At 40.7% G+C, this 19,186-nt stretch overlaps 1 protein-coding gene across 1 annotated transcript; it reads left to right on the top strand.

Annotated features, from left to right (window-relative positions):
• Positions 1 to 1,539: 1,539 nt before the first annotated feature.
• Positions 1,540 to 13,546, top strand: LOC131247969 (CSC1-like protein At1g32090). The gene is made up of 11 exons (XM_058247971.1): positions 1,540 to 2,022; positions 3,313 to 3,465; positions 5,670 to 5,805; positions 7,296 to 7,397; positions 8,226 to 8,345; positions 8,430 to 8,510; positions 9,087 to 9,427; positions 9,723 to 9,968; positions 10,612 to 10,936; positions 11,669 to 11,902; positions 12,964 to 13,546. Exons 1-11 carry the CDS (start codon positions 1,727 to 1,729, stop codon positions 13,189 to 13,191), a joined length of 2,262 nt encoding a protein of 753 aa, XP_058103954.1. The 5' UTR covers positions 1,540 to 1,726; the 3' UTR covers positions 13,192 to 13,546.
• Positions 13,547 to 19,186: the final 5,640 nt, after the last annotated feature.

A 19,186-nucleotide genomic window follows, 5' to 3' on the forward strand; every position in this document is an offset into this window, starting at 1 on the left:
GGATCTAACTATCTTATGGCTCACGACTTAAAATGAACGGGAAAAGTGGATGGAGGGCATGGATAGTACAAATACATCATGGTGGGGCCTACAGATATTTGACACCAGCTTGCTGGCTGTTTCAGGTCCCTAGCCAAACGAAACATCACATCCGTGGTACTAGAAGTGATAGGGAGATTCGCGGGAGTGGGATTAAAGATGCGATTCGCGTACAACGCCAATCCCAACTGTCTATCATGCAGGACCACATGAATCGACATTTTATCAACCAATAATCTGTCCACTCAACTCATCAGGTGGGTCACACTTGTATAAAGAATGCGGACGGCAGGCCATGTCGTTTCTCGCCGTCCCTTTTTCTCGTATCATGTGTCCCATCTGATTATGGAACCGCCTGTATGCTTACAGTGACATGCACCTCATGAATGGTTCAGATCACTAACACGTACGCTACTCTGGCATGTGTACCTCGAATCGCCTCAACGGTACTGTTCTGCTATAAAAGCAGCCGATTTTTTGCCGAGTATTCCGTAACTTCCGTTTGCCATGATTAGCAAAGTAGTGCACTCGTCTGACAACGCGTAGTCACTCATACGGACGGCGTTGATACAACTAACCAAGCATCGCGTCGGGAGGAATGTCAATCTGATCCACTCCGTCCATCAGGTTTTACACCAAATTTCCACAAATTATCGTAAAATTTTTCGAATCCAAGATCTAGGTGGGCCGCATCATATGGAACGGTTTAAAATCATTTATAAAAACTATAAATTCACGTTGTATAACACACAAGGGTCTTGGAAAGCCCTTATTTTCGATTAATCTATTCATTCTGATGTTTTATGTCAGATGAGTGGATTGGATGGTATATAAAAACGGTGTTTGCCCCCATATACCATTTGGACGATTTCAACGATGGGATTTCCCATCAATGGTGTAGACCATCTGAGTTCTGAAACAGGCTGATGTTTACAAGCCTATACAATCACTGGCCGGATCACCTGGTGGACGGTATGGATCTCATCCTCATGACGTGCTATATCCACGTCAGTAAATAGTTACGCCTCCACATGACTACGCGCAGCCACGCAGTCCTTTCGAATCCTCATCAACCCTTCCTGCTGGCTGCACTATCAGCCCAGAAGCCTAGAGTTAATTGATACACTAGCAGAGCATGAACAATCATACACGCTCTCCTTGCCAACGAATACAAGAAAAACATCTAACACAATCCAAACCGTCCAAATTGTGGGTCCCATAGTAAAAAATACTATCTAGTGATATCAGTTCGATCGACAGAGAAAATATAGTTTTACTGAATCTAAAGCATCTACCATTCTCGTCCCAGCTGTCCATTTCTAGTACAAGATCCTTCAACATCACTTCCAGTTCATAGCCCAACTACAGTGGTCACCACCATTGAAAGAGTTCGACAGGACACACGCAAGTCACGTGTATTTCACACGTGTGTGTGGACTCTACCAGAGCATCTCCAGTAGCTAGAAAGCCATCTGCAGACGGTGAAAGAGAGGCAAGATAGAGAGCATCCGAACCTTTTCTTTCCCCTCTGTACTCCACGTATACACCTAACTACGGTATATACGCCATCTGTAGTTTAAAAAGAAAGAGAAAGAAAGAAACCATGTTCTTTTAAGACTCCTATATTCTCTTTGCATTCCTTCCAAAAACCCATTTCTGATTTCAATCTCTTCTTCTGCCATTTTTCATGGCTACTCTTGAAGATATTGGAGTGTCTGCCTTCATAAACATAGGCTCTGCATTTCTCTTCCTGTTTCTCTTCGCTTTTCTCAGAATCATACCTCAATTTGAGAGAGTATACTTCCCAAAATGGTATATAAGCGGTGGGAGGCGGGCTGCTGATGGGAAGTTTGCAGATGGAAAATCCAGGAACATCTTCAGTTTCTTGAATTGGATGCCGGAGGCACTTCGGATGAGCGAGACCAAGCTCATTGAACACTCTGGGCTCGACTCTGCGGTTTTTCTGAGGATTTTTCTTCTTGGGTATTGAACATAACCCAATTCTCTATCTTTCAAAAAAAGAAAAAAAACACGCTTATTTGGGTTTTCGAGGTTGTCGTGGTTTGGAGTAGGAAACAATGTAGTTGGTTGTGAAGAGCTTGTGTTGTTGGATGGCCTGCAGATTGAAATTGGTTTTTAAATAGATGTTTTTTTTTTTTGTTCTTGATTTGTTATTGCTATTATGACTGGATTTTACTGTTCAAGATCTGTTGGAAAGTTAGTGTGGAAAATGAGCTTGAGTTTGGAAATTCTCTATGGCTGAAATGTCAGCTGGTGTGAGTTGGTTGAGCTCGTGTATTTTGTAGAATGTGTGGAGATGTGTTTAATTCTAACGTCTGCCTTTTTTCTTCAAAATTTTCTTCTGGGTTATAGAATTAAAATAAAGTTTTCTTATATCCTATAATGATTTTAGGTGATTAGTTTCTATTTCAATGAATTTAGTTGCCTTTCAAGGTCCCTAGAATTCACAATTGAAAATGTACTTGAAGGGTGAAGATTTTCCAGTTGTAAAAATGGTTTTTCAGCCAAGCATGTTTGTTTTTATTTCTATTGAAGTCTCTCCACTTTTATCTCCAAAAAATATTTCTTGGGGTGGAAATTATACTCTCTGTTTTTTGTTTTTTTTTTTGTTAAATTTACTACCTTGCTTCTACGTGGGATTAGAATTCAGATACATGGGTTCTTCCCCATCAGTTACGGTGGTTAGTTATATGGAAAATGTAAGTGAGCTTGAGAATCTCTCTTGCATAAGGTTTCTGATACAAATTTGTTATTTCTGTTGATTTCTAATGTGAGGAGACGTCACTGTTGTTTTGTACCAAATATTCGTAGATTAGATTATCAGTCATTTATCTCAAATTTTAACTTTTTGTGCTTCAAAATTATTATTATTATTTTGGTTATAATGTGAGGCAAATGGGAATTTTTGAATTTGGGTTGGAAAGAAGCTTCCTAATTTGGTTATATTTCCTATTTTTTTTCCTTTTCTTTCCTTTTCTGATACCATGTATTATTGTGACATTGTTAGAATGTTCTTTTTTAGTTCTTCTTATCTAGTTCTACCTAAGCTCCTGAGGCTATACATTTGTAATTCATATGTCATGCTTGTCTTAAACTTTCTCAGGATATCCATAACCTCTTTTGTTCTTATAGTCGATTCTAGACCTTTTTTTTAGTTGTTTTAATTTCATAGTTCACTTATTTTAAAAAGATAACGGTTAGTACTTCATTTCAATATACTGTTAATCATGTACCACTGTTTTTTGGTGACAGCTTGAAAATTTTTGTGCCAACAACGATCCTAGCAATCTTGGTTCTTATTCCAGTCAATGCATCAGGGGGGACTTTATTTTTTCTAAGAAGAGATTTGGTTTTCAGTGACATTGATAAGCTTTCAATATCAAATGTTAAACCCAGATCCCAAAGGTAAGTGTATGCTTCTCTCACTGATGCAAGAATATTTTCCAACTGTTCAGAAATGTCGATAAGATTTCCGTATCGGCTTATTCTTCTTTAGCAAATGCAAGTTTGTGTATACTTCTGCATACTAGAATAGTTTTGATAAGTTCTCTGTCATCAGTGTTTTGGCCAATTTATATTTTACTTCGCTACCCAAATCTCTACCAAAGATTCACCGATGAATTGGTATGACTGAAGTACCACATCATGTACATTCTCATCAATAACCAACTACAGTCGCCTAATGTAGAGTTGGGAGTTATGCTGTATCAATTATCTATTTGAGGCCTATGGTTTTTCCTAGCCCCCCACATGATGAGAATATGGATACCTGTTGTAATCCAGAGCAGGAAACATAGCAAGGTGGTGTAGGAGTTTCAATGCAGAAAGACCTATTCCCTTTAGGCCTCTTCATATCACATTCAGTACACATGTCCATGTTACATTCTGCAGATCTTCTGCTATTGATATCTACATCCTTTTCTTCAATCACACTTTCCGCGAGGGTAACATGGTGGCGGATGCTTTGGCGAGGATGGCTAGCGAAGGATGCTCCGACAAACTCTACCGATGCCGAGCTGAACTCCCGAGGCTGATTAGAGGCGCCTTGGTTCTGGATTAGGCCGGTCTTGGATCCATCAGGTGCTCTTGATGAGGATCCCAATCTTCTGATAGCCTCAGAGACAAGTTCTGATGTTTTTTTTTTTTTGCTTTCGAGGGGAGGGCCTCAGGGATGCTTTCATCCGATCTTAGTGTCTAGCCTAGGTTGTGTTCATATGATAGGTGCGGTCCGAAGTCTTTTTCTTGGGACCCACCCAAAAGGCTGTAAATTTTCTCATATCAATGAAATCTCAGTGGCTTGAGCCCACTTTCTTTTTTAAAAAAATTAAAAAAAATCTACATCCTTTTCCATAGATCCTCAGGTCAGACTATGGTTACTGATTTCTGTGTACATTATCATATGATTCCATGATCTATACTTGTCCTATCTTTTTTTTCTTTTTTTTTCTAGAATGCAATAGTCAATAGCTCAGTTGGACGATCCTTCTAACTAGGTGCTGCTCATGCTTCAAATTACCTTTGGACTCGAGCAGCCACTCCTGATTCTTAGCAGTTTATACTTGCTAACTTTCTGGTACAGATGCTTCCCTGCTCCCACACCTGAATCCGTTACTGCTTCACTTCATGCTTCATTCATCTGTAGTCAATACCACTAAAATATTCATATATGGCTCCTCCCTGCTGAAAACTGTACTCCCTTCCAGCTTGCAATGACCTTTCTCTTCTTTGCTTATTGCGAGTGGAATGGTTTGCATCCTTTCACTTCCTATGGTTAAGAATATGGTGAAACTAACCTAACCTGAGTTGGGGTTGGTTTGTTACTTAGGGTCCTTGGGTCAGGTTACGGTTGGAAAACTCCAATCCGATTTCAAATCGGGTTGAGAAAATTCGGGTCGGGTTAGGTCAGGTTGGGAATATTCATATGTATTTGGGCCAGGTCGGTTTAGTGTTGAGGACAAGAATTTGAGTTGGGCTCAGGTTGGGCACCTTGGGTTGAAATTTGGGTTGGGTCGGGTGGCTGGTTGGGTCTTTTCAAGATCAGAGCAGGCTCAGGTTTACCCTCAACCCGAACCAACTGTCCGAATTGCATCCCTAGTTAAGAGATTGGAGTCTTTGGACTGGGGAATCAAATGTAGAGGATAGCCCTTATTCATTCTGTTTGGAGAGGGAGATGAAAGGGAGCTGTTAAAACTTTGCCTTCTAATATCAGCATGGCCACTGCCCATGACAAGATCAATGGACCAGATCAGCTTTTCTTTCAGATCCTATCATTTCAGATAAAAGATCCTAAGAAGCCTGGATTCGCCCCTCTCCAAATAGGCCCAAAATTCTATTTTTATCGGCAAGTTAGATTCTTTATATGCTAGCCCTTTCCAATGCTTTTCATGGTATTTTTGTTTTTATACCTCATGCATGGGTTATCTTTTAGTTTGATCTTAGACGCTGGTCATCCTTTCGTAATTCAAGGCCTTATGCTGTTTAGGTGCATGTATCCTTTTAATGATGGTTCTTTTCAAATCATTCTGTGTATTGCTCTTTTTTTCCTTTTCATTTTATAATTGGATGGTATACTATCTTATGCAAAGGAACATTTTCGGTTTCAATTTCAGGTTTTGGGCCCACTTAGGAATGGCATATGCATTCACAATATGGACTTGCTATATGCTCTACAAGGAATACGATAGAGTGGCATTCATGAGGTTGCATTATCTGGCTTCACAAAATCGCCGTGTTGATCATTTCACAGTAAGTTCTGACTTTTATTTTATTTTTATGGATATCACTCAATGAAAGTTGCAGCTTTACAATTCTTGTGAGAAATGAAATTAAGCACCCTTGTTATGGAAGAAAACATCCATGTTCCTGTCCCCCCCTTTTAGCAATACTTTTAGCAGGCTTTAACGTGACCACTACTTCGTGTTCATTCCCTTGAACTTCAATTACTCAGTACTTGTAGCGGGCTTTAACACTTGCTGACATTTTATGATGATGTGACTACATTGATTGTGTGACTTTAGCTTGTGTGTATATGCTTCCTTTCATCTCTCATTGATATGCATCAGTCTTACTCTGAGAGTAACTTTGCATCCATGTGCATCTCTGTATAGAGAATGGAGAGGTTTATTATTGTGTATTTTAAATTCTTTAAATGTGTTAAAACTAATACAATGAAACGATCTTCGGCTACATTTGAAAGTTCCTAGTTCCTACCTGATGCAGGTTTCATTTTCCAACTGCACTGTATTATCTGATTGATCAGGAGTCTTGCCAACCATGATTCAATGGCCAAACACACCTATAGATTCTAGCTAAGTGGCAGTATGTGAACATTGGCCAATTTTCTTCTACAGATAGAATGGTGAAATAGGGCTAGAAGATTGGATTCAATGTTTCGTGGAAATATCTTGATGAGTGCAACGGTACAATGCATACATCATGGCTAGGATGACCTAAAGAAAGAAAAAGGGTGTTTTGGGTGTTATGCGTACGATTTCAATATGCATGATATAAATTCATACCTCCAGTTTCTTTCGAAAAAGATCCATTATACCATAACCGTACATTAAGAAATACTATTTATGAATAGCAAACACTTTTCATAGACTGCCAATGGGAAATGAATTCATTTGGCTTGTGCAAAGCTAGAAAGCATGAGGCTAACTCAAGTAAAAGTCTCTTTGAGTCCAATCAGGCTATGTAGGGAATGCTTAATGTTCTCTCCTATATGGAAAGTAATTGCTCCTTTTAAGTTATCATGGCCACCATGGTCCATATATTTCGAAATGCAGATAGTTGAATTCTAATGTACATTGGATATGTATTCACCGTGCTGCACTTCATGCATTCTAGAAGAGCAGCATGAATCAAAACATGGGTAGTTCTTACTTCTTAGTCTTCTTCTTTTATGCTTTAACTTTGCCTACTTCTACATAACTAACCACTATGATGCATGTACCCCTGATGGGACTCGAGCACTTGTCTTTGACATCATTTCTCAGTATGAAGATGGAAGAGCATGCAACATCCTCACCAATGTTTTCGATATTACTTGGGCAAATCTCGAGCATATCAACCAATACAACTATTATAATGAAAATATAGGATCAGGCATCGATCTTTCGATATGATGATAACGTGCACTCCTTTCATTACTTGGACTTTGTCAGAATGTAATGTTCCAACACAAATCTTTAATGTTAATGATACATTTTTATTTGATTTGTGTACTTTTGCAGGTAGTTGTCAGAAATGTACCACATGTTTCCGGTCACTCGATATCAGAGACTGTGGACCACTTCTTCCAAACTAACCACCACGACCACTACTTAGGCCACCAAGTAGGATACACTCTTGTGATTAAGTTTGTTTTTAGAATAGTTTTTTTTTTCTTCTTTCGGTCACATGGATGGGTAAGATTCTGCAGTCTATTTGTCACAATGACTATATTCAGCAAGCTATGCAGAAGCATTATCCTCCTGGAAGTTCACCGCGAACCACTCTAAATTGCATATTGATAATATTCTATCCTATGTGGAAAAAGGACTGTTTACTGAGAAAGTATCGTGTCCCTCTCGTGTCAGACACTCATTGACATGCCTATAAGAAAAGAACCTTATTTATCTTTTTATTCTTGTCTTTTAACCTTATTATTATGCTTTCATACCTCTGCGTGAGTGGTATGAAAAAAGAAAAAAATAAATCGTTGTATGCTCATATAAATCTAGTGTTTCGTAATGTGGATACATTTGTATGAGGAATGATCTCCTACTGGTTGTACACAACCACCCGTTTTTCCCTGCCTTCAGAATTTCTATTTCTAAATTTTCCCTTGAAGAAATCATATCTTTTAAGGGAAAAGTAGTTCTAGAAAAGGGTTGTAGGTTAACCTATTACTGGTTGTAAGTGATTAGTCCTCTTTTTTCCGTATCTTCTACATGGATGAACTGGAATTTTTACATAGTAATACGTTTTCCAATATCAATATGAAAATACCTTCATATACGGCCTTGCCAGTGTGTCGGGTTTTTCAGGGTCCTCAGGACTGACACACATGTCTTGCTCCGAGCTGCACAATTCTTTTGTTTGATTGCCCTATATGATGTGGTAATAGTATTTCAATTCCGATAGCAATACCTAGTAATTTATGTTTCTTATTTTGTTTTCAGGCTGTCTACAATGCAAATAAATTTGCCAAACTCGTAAGACAGCGAGAACGGCTCCAAAATTGGCTGGACTATAACCAGGTTAAACTTGAAAAACATCCAGATCAAAGGCCGACTAGAAAGGTCTCTCTCTCTCTCTCTCTCTCTCTCTCTCTCTCTGCATATATATATATATATATATCTCACACTCGTCTTTTCATGTTCCAGAGCAGTTTTCTTGGCCTCTGCGGTAAACGGGTGGATTCCATTGAATTCTATAAAAAAAAGATCAATAAGCTCGAGAAAAAAGTAAGTCTTCTTTATTTATAGGCTACAGTTTTGTGTATTGAATGTTGAGAAAATTTTGGGTACAATGGCAGTGTCATGGATGATACACGTGCACTTACTAATTGTTTAAAAATTGCATACGAGGAATAAAAATAATTCGAATTAAACTGTCCAAGTTGTGGGCCTTCCACTTTAGATTTATCATGAACCTATGATTGGGATCATCGGCTGAGCTGACTATCTGCTTGGCGGAAATTTATTGGGCAGTTAAAAATGAAAATATCTAACAGTCCATCAAACAAGCCCACAAATCAGAGGTTAGGATTGTTCCAACAATCTGATTTTGGGACTTTTCGCGACAGTAAGTACGGCGTTTAATTTAAGTTACTGAGTGTATGCTCTTGTACAATTACTGAGTGCCTGTGTATCAAGCTCCATAAACAGCCAGAGTATCAAATGACCCCCCTTGAATCTTTAAGCTGAAAATGGTTAATGACTTTGTAAGTTAGTGAGGAAAGCATAAAACATGGACATGAATCGGCATAAACATGTATGCTCGAGATAGGATTTCTTTAATTTTTGTGTATCATGTTTCAGATGGCATCCGAACGTCAGAAGATTCTTAAAGATCCAAAGGCTATCATGCCAGTCGCGTTTGTTTCGTTCAATTCACGATGGGGGGCTGCTGTATGTGCACAGACGCAACAGAGCAAGAATCCTACACTTTGGTTAACTGACTGGGCACCAGAGCCGCGTGATGTCTACTGGCAGAATCTTGCCATACCATTTTTATCTCTCAGCGTCCGAAGGCTTGTGATTTCGATCTTGGTATTTGCCTTGATATTCTTTTACATGATACCTATTGCTTTCGTGCAATCGCTTGCAAATCTCGAGGGCCTCGAAAGAGTTGCTCCTTTCATCAGGCCAGTGATTGAAGTGTAAGTATCGCACTCAGCTCATTCACAACATGTTACCATGCAAATGAGTTGTAATGAACATGGACAATTCAATTTATTGATCTGGACCATCCTTTTAGTTGATTATCCTAATTGTTTGACCAATAGCTTGCAAAATGGACAGTCTATATTAGTTCTGAAAAAAAAGAAAGATTTAAAATGGATTTCTTGAAAAAAAATCAATAGGATATTTCTTTTATAAATACGAATTCAATATTTATTCCATCCACATACATCTTTCCAGATATTGACCACAGGAACTTGCACCATCATGCAGAAAGGTGATCAAATCATTCCTCCAGGGTTTCCTTCCTGGTCTGGCTCTGAAAATCTTCTTATACGTTCTTCCATCGGTTTTGATGGTCATGTCGAAATTCGAAGGCTATACGTCGATCTCATCGCTCGAACGAAAGACCGCAGCAAAATATTACTATTTCATGTTGGTGAACGTGTTTTTGGGGAGCATAGTGACTGGAACAGCTTTCCAACAACTCCATTCTTTCCTACATCAATCACCTACACAGTAATTTTCTTTACTTCTTTGAGTGATCGATTAGCCGTGCCAATAACATTATCTTGAGAAGGTCACATGTCCAACGAGTTGGACCACAATTTACAGTCCACCCAGCAAATAACTTCCAACCTATCATTTGCGTGCAACATCCAATCCTTCCAATAGGTTTCCCCCACCATGAGGATAACCTTGTGCAAAATTCAGACCATCCACTCATCAGGTGGGCCATACCATGGAAAAAAAAAGTCTATCCATTGGTAAATAACAAAATACAAGTGTGGTCCACTCAGTGCGGCTGATTTTTGCACAAGGTGATCCTCATGATGGAGCCAACCTTTGGACCAGTTGGATGTTGCAGGCACATGAAAGGTTGGAAGTTATCCGCTGGGTGGATGATAACCTTTGGTCTAACCAGTTGGAGTGGGGACCTTCTCTATCATCTCAACCATCTATTCATGGGCCACTTGTCAAAGGTCAGCATCTTCCGATTTGGGAGACATGGGCTCCACATGGATGGAATCACACACATATGCTGATGCTCAGGACACTGTAGTTCCCCTTATTGATATTTTGTTAGCACCTCCATTCTCAGTTTCTCACAGATTTTGCACATTCACGTTCTTTTTTCCCCATTATTATATGTAATCTACAGGATCCCAAGAACCATTGGAGTATCAATACCAATGAAGGCCACCTTCTTCATTACATTCATAATGGTCGACGGATGGGCCGGTATTGCTAGTGAGATTCTCCGACTGAAGCCACTAGTCATATTCAAGCTGAAGCAGTGGTTTTTGGTGAGAACCGAGAGAGACCTGGAGAAGGCAATGAACCCCGGAAGCCTTGACATCCCAGAGACTCTACCAACCCTCCAACTATACTTTTTGCTCGGGCTAGTATATGCCGTCATCACTCCGATCCTCCTTCCTTTCATACTCATCTTTTTTAGCTTTGCATACCTCGTCTATCGTCATCAGGTACTACAATTCCATCTCCAACTTGAGCGGACTGGTGGGACCTCACCACCATTATCAAAATGGCAGCGACTCATCCATGGCGCCTGTGGCACGCATGCATGGTGATCCAGACAGTCGAAACCATGGACCCAATGAGAATATCACCTAAAACTTTTTAGTAACTTGGCGATCTCAACCATCTAATTAGCTGGGTGGCCCAGGCTCCTAAACTTGCCCCGTGTCAGGGTCGGGAGGCCCAAGCCAATTATGAATGGCCTGGCCTGGCCTGTTTCCCTGGTCCAATCATCAAGTGGGCCACCATTATTCAAAAAGAATGAACGATTTAAAGACAATTGTGAGTGTTTCCCATTTACCATAGATGTATAGTATAAATATGCTTGATGGATCCAGGTCATGTTTCAATGATCCAAACCGTTTACATAATAGGATTCCTCTGATATTGCCCATTAATTTGGGCTGCTGCCAATTTAGGTTTCACTGTTTACTTGGTAGCCACTGATTGGATGGTTAGTATAGTTTGACCAGTTGGATATTTCAGTCTTTGCTCAATCCATAGTGGTTGCCACATTTTGGATGGTCTCGATTGCCCTACATGTATGCCACGTATACCGTGGATGATTCATCATCAATTTCAAAGTGATGGTGAGCTATCACTTCATTATAGTTCCTATAACTTTGGTTTCACCTGTGGAAGATTGGTTTAAAATTATCCTCTGCATCTGCATCATGCAGATTATTAATGTCTACAACCAACGATACGAGAGTGTTGCTGCGTTTTGGCCGCACGTTCATGGAAGGATAGTTGGGAGCTTGTTAATATCTCATCTTCTTTTGCTTGGTCTACTCAGCACGAAGAAAGCCGCCAACTCCACTCCTCTGCTTCTTGCTCTACCTGTGCTTACGATATGGTTCCACAAATACTGCAAGAGTCGCTTCGAACCGGCATTCCGGAAGTTCCCACTAGAGGTGAGCTTGATTGCGTGTTTCATTTATTTCATAGCAGTTGATGGAAATAGCATGTAGTGGTGTGCCCCATTCTTCAGGGGGCATATTGGTCTTTTCCACGTGGGTGACAAGTTCCCAACATAACCACCTACAATTTGGCTGGATGTGTTGCATACATCCATGAAGTCACTGATCCATCTAACCCCACAATGCACAAATGAGGATTTGTAGGGTCCGAATTCATAACTACATGATATTCCTGATGCACCAGTGGGCCCATGGTTCAGTGACCCAGAGCGTCGATCTGATGTGATCCTTTCTGGATTTGGGTTTACCCCGAAAAGCTCCCTGACTGGAAGGATAGACGTTTATGTAAATAAACTGCAATGGCCCACAAAAGCCAAAAAATGAGTGGCTTAGATCTTCCAGTCTGGCAGACTTTTGGGGCATTCCTGTCCACGGTGGTCCCATCTTAACAATGGTTCTTCTTCATTAACATGGATTGGGAGCATTAGAACACTATTAGAATCCAACTGCACCAGGACTTTGTAATGCACATACATACCTGTCAGCACATTGGCATGGAGAGACAGAGAATACTCAGGCAGATTTGTGATTCACAGGTACTCGGAAATTGTAAACATGGCATGTGCTAGCTCAAATTAAAGCAATTGGATTGTCTAGCTCTCACAGTTCCAAAATTATAATTTTTGAAATAGGACCATTGAATATATTTCATTTTAATCATCCAATGAATGTCCACCAATCTGATGGTCGGATGAGTGTAATTTTTCTTCATGATACATGCAAACTGGGAATATGATTTGGAGAGTTTAATTCGACTTTATTTGTATGCCATGTATGCAATTTCTAAGTGCATGCATATCATCCATCACACTTTGCCAGAGTATCAAAGTTCTTTGGTATACATCATGATCATCAAAGCATCATCATTGGCATCACCATCATGGCTTTGTCCCAGTATCATCATATTGGTATACAATTAAGAGATTTTAGGAGAGACTGCTGCTATCACTTTGATTCTTCATCGACTCAGTAAGAACTCTTTTCAATCTTTTCAGGAAGCCACAGCAAAGGACGCAATGGAGCGAGCTTCTGAGCCAAACCTTAACCTCAAAGCTTACTTAGCCGATGCGTACCTGCACCCGATCTTCCGGTCATTCGAGGACATAGAATTGGGAGAGGTGAGGATCGACAAGAACCAATCGCATGTGACCACACCTGCGATGAGCGAGCTAAGTTCCCCGTCCCCACCCCATTATGTGTATCACTACGAAGTCGAGCCTTGAATTGGGGGTTGAATGCAGTGGGTCCCACTCGCGGCCCACTACTGAGCTGAGCTTTGGGTTTCTAAACTGGGTGTGATTATGGGGCCGCTCCTCTCGCTCAAGTTATCTCCTTCTCTTTGCCTTTTTTTTTTTTGTATTTATTTTCGTTCATGTAAATATGTAGTGAACTTCATTGCTAGGGAAAGGAGAAATTCAAAGTCCCCCATGGCTAGAAATGCATGGCCTTTTGAGTTCTTTGATCGATTCCAGCCATCTGATCTGGCTCTGTATATTATAGTAGTCTGTTTGCATAAAACACATGTACATCATGGCAGTCGTGCTTTTAGACTTGAAATTGAAACGTCCATGTAACACTATTGGATGGGGCCCATGTTTCAGATGAAACTGATATTTTGGTGGAACAAATGAATCATCTGTTCCACTTATTGTGTGAAGTGGTGCAGAAAACTCCACACATTCCACTTGCCTTTGAGATGTGGCATATCCATGTGATTGCATACCAGATGTTTGACCCTGTGTAATGGTGAGTATGAAGCAGTATAAAACTTCTATGTCGTGGGTTGCATCCTCATGTTCCCCTATTTGCAGTGCCTTACTCGTTAGATCGTAAATTTGCAATGGTTCCATTATTCAATGCGTGGGAAGTTGGGCCCATGGTTCCGTCATTCAAACCGTTGGTATGATGGCTCACCATGTACTCTGTTTTGAGTTTGACTAATTTAAAAATCTTTAGATTTGCGTTTACACACCTCTTCTTGTAAATGCCTCGTTGACTCGTCCATAACATAGACCATGGTCTATAGCCAGAAGCAGAAGCAACGTTTCATATTCAACCGTTCCACGTTCAGGAACTTTAATCTGTAGGATTTCTAGTGCATGGGTTATGAACCGTTTAGATCCTGAACTATGGGGGCCCACTCATGCATAAGCCAATGCTGCATTTTTTTCAGCTTGGACAAGCAATTCCCATTATTTCAGTGAACCGAAACTCTAAAATGGGAACATAACTTGGATTGCCCATTCATACAACTCATCCTAGATATAGGACAATGACAATTCTCAGTGGGGCCCACAGTATCAACGGTTGGAACCACAGAGCAATCTGCCCCACTTGAGTGTGGCTAGCTATAAGTGACTACAGAGTGTTCGGTCGAGTTTTTGCTCTGCCCATAAACCGTATATGTGGAGCTGTCTCAAGGCCGGTCTTCAATGGTCCTAACCATCTGATTCTGGCCATCTTTAACTGTGGACCATTGGATGTAATTGTCCATATCCAACCGATGGCTAGGGTCAACTGATAATGGAGACATTTATTAGACGGTTAAAATGGACAAAATAAATCCAATTTAAAGCATACATCAATCGGGAGTTAGAGTTGTTCAACCAATCTGACTTTTGTAATGATGTCTTAAAGATGGTGGGTTCCACAATTTAGTCAGTTTAATTTGATTTAGTTTATAACACGTGTTCAATTTATTACTGCTGCGTATCATGCGTCATACTCTGCCAGAGTATCAAACAAGTAAAAATTCCGTTTTTTTTTTTTTTTCTGAATAGAGCCTCTTCCAGGCTTCTGGCCCATAGTTCTTACGCCTGGGCCGGCCGGACGAACGCCGATTGCATCCTACTCCCGCCTGTCTCCAGCTGGGAACGGGCAGGAGCTTTGAGTGGCCACCGTGATGTGTGGGTTTTATCCACACCGTCCATCCATTTTTCCGTGGAATTTCAGGATATGAGATCAAAACTGAGAAATATCCAAGAAATAGGTGGACCACACAATGAGGATTAAACTCTTGCCGTTGAAAATTTCTTGGAGGTCATATAAGTTTCGGATTCGAGCAAATATCTGTGCTTTCTCTTCATCCAGTTCTACGTAACTTTATGAATAGGTTGGATGGAAAGTAAACATCACGGTGGGCTCTAGGAAAATTTCAACGTTGAGAATCATTATCACCGCTTCTTCCTGTGGTGTGGCCTACTTGAGCCTTGGATCTACCTAACTTTTTGTCTGCTCCCGTAAAATACCACGAAATAATGGATGGACGGTACGGATAAAACACCTACATAACGGTGGGCACTCAAAGCTCTTGCCCGTTCCCAACTGGAGACGGGCGGGGTAATACGCAATCCGCGTTCCGGCCGGGCAGCTGAAACTTCTGATGGGTCCAGCCCATTGATGGTGGGCCCCACCCTTAATAACAAAATAAATCTTCCACACGTGTAATGTTTCGGGAAAAGGACAACCGTGAGATGTTCTCCGGGACGCAGGTGTTAGTGGATCGTTTGAACAATGTGGACCGTTCCTCAAGTGCGGCCCACCAGGAAGATATCCTGGCACAAAAGTGAGGTCATCAACATGTGGATTAAACACGTGTAGGAAAATGGACGGACGGCTAGAGAAAAAGTCCAGTGGTCTACATGATTAGTGGACCAACCTCGTATTTATCCCAGGTTATGTTCATTGCTCCCGCCACTTGATGAGTGGCCTAGATCTTGTATACGTGTGCTCATGGCACATGTGACGAAAAGATTCTGTTCCATCATCCGGGCGCGATTCTCCTTTGGGGATGTGGTCACTCATCGAGAAAATTACCACTGTGGACGTTCCCTTTTATCCAGAGTCTTTTATGAAGAATCCAAAACTTATTTTCTCAAGTTAGACCTTTCATGTACGGACAGAGCATTTCAGGACGAAAATACCCTCTTGCCACGCAGCATTGCACGTACGGACAAGTTCATTTTCGTCTTCAAATGCTCTGTCCTTACGTAAAAGGTCTAAGTTGGGAAGGTAAGTTTTTCACTGTTTATAAAAGACGCTGGATAAAAGGTGGCGTCTACAGTGATAATTTTCTCTCACTATCAGTGGAAAAAAACTTGATACTCGAGCAGAGAATGATAATCCGTATACGTTCAAAAGTAATCTACGTACGTGGTATATTTATGCATCAATCAGAACTGTCCAATTAATGGTCCACTATATCTATATGTAGTATTTAGCAAAATCAGATTGATCAGACAATACTCAAACACCATTTAAATTTGAAAATTCGTGGCTTTCAATGTAACTATCCAGTTCATGGTTATCGATAAAAAATTAAGATCTGAGATTTATTTATTTTTCATAAAGGACCCACAATTGGGTCCACATATTAGACGGTCCGATTAACTCACGTGTACGCCACGTATACAGTAGTGGTAATGGTATGCATGCGGAGGCTGGTCGTGCACTGCTAGTGTATGAAATTACTTCTTCAATAGTACAACTTGACTATGTACAGGTCGGTCTACCACCGACCGCTGTTGACCAAGAAAGTCAGAAAACTTAAAACAAATCGTTACTAGCAGGTTGCCACGTGGTGTCTTGTGTTGTCCCTTACTGCAGCGGCTCACCAACCCAAGTGTGCACGGGATCCAACTGTACGGAAGGATAAACCTTACGGACGCGAATAGCCCGCGACCATGTGGAGCCCACCGTGATGTAAGGGCCTGTTTGGGCGGTGGTATTAGAAGGGATTAGGTGGGATAGGATTAAAAAAACATAATTATTATCCATTGCCATCGGATAAGATTAATGCTCTGCTTTATTGATAATACGGTGGTACATTGAATGGATATATCCACCATCATTTAAAATTACTGGGATCTAAACTGTTAGTTTGTTTTGTAACCTCATTTTATGGCATGGGCATAAAAAGGAGTTAGATCCAAAACTTATGTGGCCTCAAAGAAGTTCTCAACGGTAAGTATTCAATCCCCGTTACTTTCTATAGTGGGGTTTACTTGAGCATTAAATTTACCTGATTTATTGGCCCATGCTCTAAAATAATCTCAATAAATAGGTGGATAGTGTTGATATAGCCCACGCATCATGGTGAGACCTACAACAACTTGTTAACATTGAGTGAAATTGGCACAGGACCCAATGCAACTCTATTTAATGTAATTCCAAGCTTTTCCATTCTTCCCAAACATGGAGTGGAATTGGCATAGTACTGGATGAATCGCATCCGACCTAATCCCTTCTAATCCCACTGCCCAAACAGTGGCCGGTCGGATTGGAAGGGATTGGAAGTTAAATCCCGGGACTGGCTGGGCATGCCAAACAGAGTCGGTGATGTGATCCCAATCCCATGGTTCTTAAGACAATCCACTGACAACACCATCATTACCTTTAAATCCCATCCAATCCACCCTAATCCGTTCAAATTTGCCTGGACGTGTTTGGTCCGAGGGATTGAAAGGGATGGGAAGGTTTAATCCTGGGATTGGCCGGGCCTGCCAAACAGACTGGATACAGCAATCCAGGGACATAGCAATCCCATGGATTTCAAGACAATCCACTGACAACACCATAATTACCTAGAAATCTATGCCATCATCATAATACCATTCAATCCCTTCCAATCCACCCGACCAAACGGGCCCTAAGTGTTTTATCCATGCCGTTCATCATTTTTCTCGTATTATTGTAAGATGTGATCTAAAACATGAGGCAGGTTCAAGTCTTAAGTGGACCACAAAGTGGGGATTGAACGTCCACCATTAAAAAGTTCTTAAGAGCTGAAGTAGTTTCAGATCAAGCTTATATTTGTGTTTTCACTTCATCCACGTCTAGATGATCTTATTAATAGGTTGGATGGTACAAAACCATCACAGTGGCCCTTTGAAAGATTTCAAAGGTGGGTGTCATTATCACTGCATCTTCCTTTGGTGTGGTCCACTGGAGCTATGGACTTGCCTCATGGTATGATAAAAGCGATGAACAGTATATATAAAACACTTACATCATGGTGGGCCCCACAGAGCACTGCCCGGGCGGATTACCGAGGGTAGGGCACAATCCGCGTCCGATAGCAGTCGGTTCTTAAGGTCGGAAGCTAGGTGGGGCCCACCGTGATGCTCGTGAGAAATTAACACGGTCCATCCATTTTTCAAGCTCTTGTAAGCACATAAGCTAAAAAAATGAAGCACATCCAAAACTCAAGTGAGACACACCAACAGTGGGGATTGAATGCCCACCATAAGCATTCGTGGTATCACGTACGTTTTGAATCAGTTTAATATTGTTCATCCCCTAGGAATGACCTTATGAACGGTTTGGATGTCATATAAACGTTATGCTAAACCCTAGGAAGGTTTTCGTGTATGATAAACTTTTGTTCTGACATGAGACGAAAAAACGTACAGACGGGTTAGATTTCTAACAAAATCATGACGGCCCCACGTGCAAAACTCGTAGAATAAGTTTATTACGCCACGAAGGTAAGACCCCGACCTCACCCAAGACGGTGCGGCGCTTATCGTCGGGCCCACGTTGATGTATGTCTAATGTATCCATGTCGTCCATCTGTTTTTTTAAGATCATTTTAGGGCATTATCTAAAAATTGAATCCGATCCAATTATTAGGTTCACCATACCATAAGAAACACTGGTCATTGACTGCCCTACCATTAAAATCTTCTTAGGTACTTTTTATTTCTCATTTGGTTTCACGGTTCTAATTAGGACCTTTGGCAAAGGATCACGTAAAAACTAAAGCTTAGGTGGGCCATGCCAAGTGATTCCTGGTTTAATTTGCTAATAAATATCAGCTGAATGGCCGGATTGACTCTAAACCTGATTGTTTGTAACTCCTTGAGCTTCCTGCCTAATCTAGAGGGGAAGTGATGGTTTTCTTTATAATTGAGTGTTTAATTTACTTGATCAATTGCAGTTCCATTGTTGAGTGACATTATATCATCCAACGATTATCAACTATACTCGAATTTTACTATCCAATGTAACTTAGATTTTACAAGTGATTAGTAATGGGATTTAAGGCCCGGATCTTGACTTCCTACCATCATAGTTGTGTGTTACTTGGAGCTTAGCTTGAAGTAAATGAAAAGTGGGTTTGGCAATTCAAACCCCAGAAAAGATGATAGATGGTCTTGTTTGCCTAATAAAGTGATCGAAATCTTAAAATTAGTTTTCTTTGGTGAAGTGATAGTCTAT

Source organism: Magnolia sinica, chromosome 6 (genome assembly GCF_029962835.1).
Source record: "Magnolia sinica isolate HGM2019 chromosome 6, MsV1, whole genome shotgun sequence".
Taxonomy (NCBI): domain Eukaryota; kingdom Viridiplantae; phylum Streptophyta; class Magnoliopsida; order Magnoliales; family Magnoliaceae; genus Magnolia; species Magnolia sinica.